The 7,168-nt window shown below is 58.6% G+C and overlaps 1 protein-coding gene across 1 annotated transcript in view; it reads right to left on the reverse strand.

Annotated features, from left to right (window-relative positions):
- Positions 1 to 1,279: 1,279 nt before the first annotated feature.
- Positions 1,280 to 7,168, reverse strand: part of COL7A1 (collagen type VII alpha 1 chain) — a 33,391-nt gene continuing 27,502 nt past the window's right edge. Inside the window, exons 104-119 of the mRNA XM_024751471.1 lie at positions 6,661 to 6,732; positions 6,385 to 6,420; positions 6,014 to 6,094; positions 5,711 to 5,764; positions 5,569 to 5,622; positions 5,432 to 5,494; positions 4,359 to 4,421; positions 4,138 to 4,254; positions 3,876 to 3,953; positions 3,725 to 3,778; positions 3,506 to 3,554; positions 2,775 to 2,807; positions 2,540 to 2,626; positions 2,223 to 2,312; positions 1,937 to 2,140; positions 1,280 to 1,625 (exon numbers count right to left, since the gene is read on the reverse strand). Coding sequence (XP_024607239.1) covers positions 1,600 to 1,625; positions 1,937 to 2,140; positions 2,223 to 2,312; positions 2,540 to 2,626; positions 2,775 to 2,807; positions 3,506 to 3,554; positions 3,725 to 3,778; positions 3,876 to 3,953; positions 4,138 to 4,254; positions 4,359 to 4,421; positions 5,432 to 5,494; positions 5,569 to 5,622; positions 5,711 to 5,764; positions 6,014 to 6,094; positions 6,385 to 6,420; positions 6,661 to 6,732 — 1,161 coding nt within the window. The 3' untranslated portion in view covers positions 1,280 to 1,599. The remainder of the gene's footprint in view (positions 1,626 to 1,936; positions 2,141 to 2,222; positions 2,313 to 2,539; positions 2,627 to 2,774; positions 2,808 to 3,505; positions 3,555 to 3,724; positions 3,779 to 3,875; positions 3,954 to 4,137; positions 4,255 to 4,358; positions 4,422 to 5,431; positions 5,495 to 5,568; positions 5,623 to 5,710; positions 5,765 to 6,013; positions 6,095 to 6,384; positions 6,421 to 6,660; positions 6,733 to 7,168) is intronic.

Consider the following 7,168-nt stretch of genomic DNA (forward strand, 5'->3'; position numbering starts at 1 on the left):
CGTGTGGTCAGGCTGCGAGGAGAAAACAGGTTCAGGGCAGGGGCCCTGGTCAGCTATGGCCCATAGACAGAGACAGATGGGGAAAGCAGAGAGACAGAGAGCGGCCAGGCCAGGGACAGAGAGAGACAGAAACAGAGATGAAAGAACAAGGAGAGAGCCAGAGTGAGACAGAGATAACAGACAGAGCCAGGCAGAGAAGGGGTCAGAGGGACAGAAAGAGTGAGAAAGTGAGTGAGAGAGACAGAGATATACAAAGTGATGGAGAAACCCAGAGACAGAGAGCCACAGGTACATCTAGATATGGATATATTTTATAGAGAGAGAGATGGGGGGGAGGGAGGAAGAACAAGAACAAGAAGAAGAAAGGGAGGGAGGGAGGAGAGAGGGAGAGGGAGAAAGAGATGGAAATGAATGAGAGGGAGGCGGAGCAAATGGAGAGTAGAAGAAAAAAGAGACAGAGGGCTTCCCTGGTGGCGCAGTGGTTGAGAGTCCGCCTGCCGATGCAGGGGACACGGGTTCACGCCCCGGTCTGGGAAGATCCCATGTGCCACGGAGCGGCTGGGCCCATGAGCCATGGCCGCTGAGCCTGTGCATCCGGAGCCTGTGCTCTGCAACGGGAGAGGCCACAACAGTGAGAGGCCCGCGTACCGCAAAAAAGAAACAAACAAACAAAAAGAGACAGAAACTGCCCCAGAGACAGTGTGATGGAAATAAGGATGCAAAGAGAGAGAAACACAGAGGGACCAAAGGGGAGCCTGAGGTCTGAGCGAGAAAGCTTGTAGTAGATCCAGGGCAAAGAAAGGCAGGAATGGGGGTCCTTGAGGCAGAGAAGCAGCCAGAGATCCCAGGGCACCTCAGGTTCAGAGACCTCCACTGACTCAAATCCCAGATCCATTCAACCCCAAAGGCCCTGCCCACCCCCCTTGACCCCAGTCCTACCAGTAGCAGCCTCCTCTAGGATAAGCTAGGGCCAGGCAGTGCTATGCTGTGGTCTGCCTCTCTGCCCTCTTCAGGGCCCATTTATCTCCCTCAGCCCCTGGGCTGACAGCTGGGCCCTGTCTCCTGGCTTGAGGCAGCCCCCCACCTATGATTCATCCCCTCCTGGGGAGCAGTGAGGACATATCCTCGGTCCCTACCCTGTCTTGTTTCTGGGGACAAGTTGGAGACTGAGGGTCACAGGACAGTGACCACGGCTGGACAGAGGGACTCTGTACCCACCTGGGATGGTACTGCCCCCCTGACACCCACACCTCCCCAAACAGTCACAACAGGGGCCTTTAAACAGCAGCTTTAATGCCCCCCAGAATCAGCACCATGTCATCACAGGCTTGGGTCAAGGGGCAGGTCAGATGCGGTCAGATTCAGTCACATCCGCTCACTGCCCACAGCCATCCCACACTGAGTCATCTGCCGGGGAGGCAGGAGCCACAATGGGGGTTTGTCCACAGGGGGGAAGGCTAGACCCATGGAACAAGTCACTGAAATTAACGGACACGCTCATGCACGCTCACGTGCACGCAGGCCTCTAGCACCAAGGGGAGGGACAGCAGGGTCCAGCTGAGACACCGACTTCTCCAGGGGATGCTGAACTTCAGCTCATCATCTGCCTAAGCTCCCGGCAGCACCTGGGTGGGGCAGGTTGGGTTCAGCCATCTGACCTTACCCATCCCATCAGCCACAGAGAATGGGGAAGATGGGGGCATAGGGTGTGGAGGCTCTGCCCGCAGAGCGGGATGCTCACTCAGGTCTTTAAGGGAGGGAGCACTGAAGGGGGCCACACTGGGGACTCCACATAGAGCTGAGGTTCTCTACTCGGCTCTTTGGTCTGAGGAGATTCTGTCCCAGGTCCCCTAGTCTGAGGGGACTTCTGACCCAGGACCCTGACCCTGGACATGATCTGGGTAGGCCCCTAATGGGATGGGAGGTACGCCCATACCTGTCCCCTGGCTCTGAGCCACCCGGGGCGGGCAGCGGCGCTCACAGGCCTCACGGGTCCCAAAACGGTTGGCATTCCCTCCGCAACCACCATAGACAAAGGGGTGACAGGCCTCCGTACCACCTGCCACAGCCCGATGATACCAGCGCAGGGTGTAGGCAGTACAGGAGCCCTCGTCCAGTGGAAGCGAGCAGGGGTCCAGGGCTGATGGAGGTCAGAGAGGTCAGCAGGGATGGGCTCTGTCTGCCCCTCCCCCAATCCCTCTGGGCCCAGCCCCCTTTCTCACCATCGCCATCCCAAGGAGCCTCAGGGTCCTGGTATTCCTCCACGGAATACTCAGAGTATTCATACTCATCATCCTCAGGGGGCACCTGGCCTGCATGCATGGTGGGGAGTGCTGTGAGCAGGGCCCCAGCAGGGCCAGGTTCATGCTGCCCAACCCTGGCCCTTGGATGGGGTGGGCAGCACTGGTCTCCCACATGTACACAAGAGTGTTCCCTGAATGTGGACCCTACATGCGTGGCGTGGGACCTGCACACATGAGCAGCCCCGTGTGTGTCTGTTCTCCCACCCGACACGCCCCACGGCTCCAGCCGTCCTCACCTTCCTCCTCTGCATGGGAGACGCGGAGAATGGGCACGGCGTGGAGCTGGGGGCCAGCGGTGTCTGCAGCGTAACTAGGGAGGGGTCCTAGAGCCAGAAGCAGGGGCACAGGGCCCTGGGGTCAGCATGGTGGCCACCCCAGCCAAGCCCCTGCTGCGAGGACCCAGGTGATGGGCACAGCAGGGCCCGGGGTGAGGAAAGTTCCGGGAGCAGAAAATACCAGAAAACTACTCACGTGATCCAGATGTGATAAACTGGCCCTGGCAGGCTGGAGGGGGCAGAGAGGGGGCAGCGAGAGAGACAATAACAGAGCAGGAGACAAAGATGGAAAGAGGCAGGGAGAGAGATGCAGGCAGGGAGAGAGACGCACACGGAGGCAGAGACATACAGAGAGGGACAGCAGGAGAGAGTGACAGACAGGAGAGAGAGGAAGGGAAGCAGAGGCAGAGAGAGAGAAAGAGAAAGAAAGGAAGGGGAGAAGCAAACAGAGGGCGAGAGTGAAGTTGGGAACAGGCCAACAAAGGGCAAGAGAGAGAGGGAGAGACAGCCAGTCAGGAGCCGCAGGCATGGAGACAGAGGGAAAGCAGCCACAGAGAGAGGCGGAAGGAGACCAGCTTCACTCTCTGATGCCCCCCAGGGCCACCAGAGCCCTCCACCCACACCCTGGCTCCACGTCAGGCCCTGAGGAACCGGCTCTGCTCACACCTCCAGCCCCTCCACACGCCACCATCCTGGGCACCCAGGAACACTACGAGTCCCTCCACCTCTGCCTGGGTCTCCATTTGGGGAAGTCCTGTCAGCATGTCTGTCCTGAAACACCTGTGTGCTTTTTGTATCCATCTGTCTCCACCCATCTCCTTGACTGCTTGCCCCTTGGAAGTTCTGGGGATGCTGCCTGCCCCTGTCTAGGGGTACGGGGATGGAGTGGGGTGGTACCCAAGAGACTGTGGGCTGAGCCCCACTCACCGCAATGCTGAATCATCTCCTGACGCACAAGGCCCCGAATGTCATCCTCCTAGGAGCCCAAGACCACAAGGGTCATGAAGAACCAATGGATCACAGAAGGACAAAGGGTACATGAAGCAGGGATCATGGAGGGACAGCGCTGAGTCAGGGTCCAGAGTCCAGGGGGTCGGGGGTTGGGTGCAGGAGGCAGAGCCCACAACCCCCATACCCCACACTCACTGTCAGTGCAGCTTCTCCCTTCTCCCCGCGGGGCCCCACAGGTCCTGGCCGCCCCTATGTGCAATGGATAGGACCAGGCTGTGACCTCTGATCTCACGGACACCAGAGGTCACCCCAACCTTTGACCCCAAGCCTAGGAATCCCCACTCACCTGCTCCCCTCTCTCTCCTGGGGTTCCAGGGACCCCAGGGGCCCCCACCACACTCTCTCCAGGGGGACCTCGTTCACCCTGTCAGACAGGACCAAGTAAGCAGGGTCAGAGGCAGTGGGGGTCAGAAGTAGGACAAATTGGGATCATAAGTTCAGAGGTTGGGGCAAAGATATTGGGGGAATGGGTTGCAGAGCTAGAGGTCAATGAGGTGTGAAGGGTCAGTGAGGCTCAGGGGTCTGGAATCAGAGTCAGGGCCCCTCACCTTCTGGCCCTGAAGTCCTTCGGGGCCTTTGGGACCAATACTGCCAGGTGGCCCGGGAGGACCACTAGAGCCATCACTGCCCCTGGGACCTGGGAAGCCCCCAATTCCTGGAGGTCCCTGAGGAGAGATAGGTCAGGGTCAGTGATGAGAGCTTCCAAAGATGGACTCACTTCCAGAGAGTACAATCTCCTCAATTCACCGTGACCTTAGCCTCAACTTACCCGCTCCCCTTTCTCGCCCTGGTCACCCTTGGGTCCTGGCTGCCCATCAAAACCGCGGTCACCCTGGGAACAGAAAGAAGCATGAGAGTCCCTCTGCCTTGGCCTACCTCAGCTCAACCCCCATAAGCCCCCAGGCCCAATGGCCATAACCTCAAGTACCTGTGGCCCTACCAGTCGAAGACCCTCAATCTGCCATGATCCCCATGACCCTGACCCCACTGTGATGCCCCTTGCCCTGACTCCACCTTTTTCCCCTACACTGACACTCCAGCCTCCCCACTGACCTCCACCCACCGTAACCCCTTAGCCCTGAGGCATGTGCTGCTCCACCTCCCATCCCTTAATCCTAAATGTGCATTGTGGGGACTTCCTTGGCAGTCCAGTGGTTAAGACTCCACGCTTCGGAATTTCCCTGGTGGTCCAGTGGTAAAGGATCCGCCTTATGATGCAGGGGACGTGGGTTTGATCCCTTGTCAGGGAACTAAGATCCCACATGCTGCGGGGCAACTAAGCCCATGCGCCACAACTACTGAGCTTGCGCGCCTCAACTAGAGAGACTGCGTGCCACAAACTACAGAGCCCACACGCTCTGGAACCCGTACACCACAACTAGAGAGCCCACGCGCCCTGGAGCCTGCGTGCCACAACTAGAGAAGAGAAAACCCGCATGACACAGCTAGAGAGAAGCCCGTGCGCCGCAACGAAGAGCCTGCACACTGCAACGAAAGATCCCGCATGCCGCAACTAAGACCCGACGCAGCCAAAGAGAAATAAAAATAAAATAAAGAAATAATAAATCAATCTTAAAAAAAAAAAAAGACTCTGCGCTGCCACTGAGGGGCACGGATTCAATCCTTGGTCGGGGAACTAAGATCCCACGTGCCACACGGTGCGGCCAAAGAAAAAATAAAAAAGCACATTGTGACCCCAACCCACCCTGAAACCTTAAGACCAGCCCCACTCCACCCCCCAATGTCCCAACGTTTCACGACCCAAAACCTTCACGACCCAACCATGCCCTTCCCTGCCCAATCCTAAACCCCCAATGTCCACTGTTGAGAGAGACCCCATACCTTGGGACCGATCAGGCCCTCCTTCCCAGGGGCCCCTGACTGGCCTGGAACACCTGGCTCCCCCTGGAGAAGAGAAGACATTAGCTAGGCCCTGGCCCACCCATCCACTCCTCATTCTGGGGGTGCCCCACTCTCACCAACTCTCCTTTGCGTCCTGCCAGCCCTGGGCGGCCCGGGGGACCAGCTTCTCCCTGCAGGGATCAGGTGGAGGGATCAGCCTTAGGCCCCAGGCCTCACAGCCCCCCACATCCCCACGCATATGCCCCATCACCCCTGTACCTTATCTCCCTTCTCTCCATCAAGGCCACAGGCTCCCTTAACCCCCCGTTCGCCCTGCGGGAGAAAAGAAGTGAAAAATGACTTCCAGATACCTCACCCTGTTACCCCTTGACACTGAAACTACTCTCCAAACTGGCCTTAGATACTCCAACCTCTGACCTTCCAACCTCTAACCTAACACCTCACGTTCAACCCCAGATACCCCCACATCTGACCCCAAATACCTGACCTCTGACCCCAGATACCTCACCCTCCAACATCAGGTCCTCCTGATTAGGGGGAAAAAAGCAGTCCCCTTCTCACCTTGAGGCCCCGGGGACCCATGAAGCCAACATCTCCTTTGTCTCCTCGGACACCAGGGGCTCCGTCTTTTCCTCGGGATCCCTGGGGGGAAAGGGGTCAATGTGAGGCCAGGGGAGGTCAGTGAGGAATCAAAGGGAATCACTTTGGATGTAATGGACAAGGAACACCATAGGGATGAGAATCATCATTAGGGGCCAGAGCCACTGGGAAGGGCAGGGTTTTCCATGGGGATGAGGGTCACCATGGGCAGGGGTCACTATGTGGGTGGAACCATCATGGGGGCTACTGTGAAGGTAGGGTCCCTGGACAACATGAGAGTACTGGTTCACTGTAAGGTCAAAGGCCACTACATGGGCGTGGGGGCATCTTACCGGCTCACCAGGGATCCCTGCAGCACCAGGCTCACCCTGTGGGAAACACAGATGGGGGAGGGCAGCCCTTCAGTGTGACTGTCCCCTATACTGGCCTGCCTGCTGCACATGCAGCCACTCAGTGACTGCAGCCAGGGCCCAGGCTGCACAAGGAGCCCGCGTGAGCACATATGGGGCCAACAGCGAGGGAGGCAGGAAACCCTCCAATGCTCAGAGGACACCCCTGGGACGGGTGTGTGATGCATGGCTCTGGGTCTGTACTGGGGCGGGACTTGCCTTGGGTCCTGTGAGTCCACGCACTCCCAGCAACCCGGCTGAGCCCTTGTCTCCAGGCTGTCCCTTGGCGCCCTGTGGGAGTGACCAGGAGAGGGACACAATCAGGACCAGACCAGGCTGCATGCTCAGAGAATGACTGGAACCTGCTGGCTGAGGTCGAGCTGGCCAGTGCTGCTCCCACGCACTTCCCCATGGTCCCTTCCCTTCCAGCCCACGCCCCAGCAGGGTGGAGCTGGGGACTGTGGCTCGTGGGGTGGCTCATTTCTCACCCCAGGATCCCCAGATTCCTGCCACTCCTCTTACCACTGGGCCCCTACCCTTACCCCTACCTGGAGTACCCCTAACAGCCAAGGAGCCCCCTTCCCATTCCCACAGGCACTCTCATAGAGCCACAGTCCACACACTCCCCTTCTCACCTCCTATCCAGGCCCTTCGGCACCCCCCATAGAGCCCCCATCCTCTCAGCCACCCCACAGAGTTGCTACAGCTGACAGAACCCCCTCCCCTC

This window comes from Neophocaena asiaeorientalis, unplaced genomic scaffold (genome assembly GCF_003031525.2).
Source record: "Neophocaena asiaeorientalis asiaeorientalis breed wild unplaced genomic scaffold, Neophocaena_asiaeorientalis_V1.1 scaffold221, whole genome shotgun sequence".
Lineage (NCBI taxonomy): Eukaryota > Metazoa > Chordata > Mammalia > Artiodactyla > Phocoenidae > Neophocaena > Neophocaena asiaeorientalis.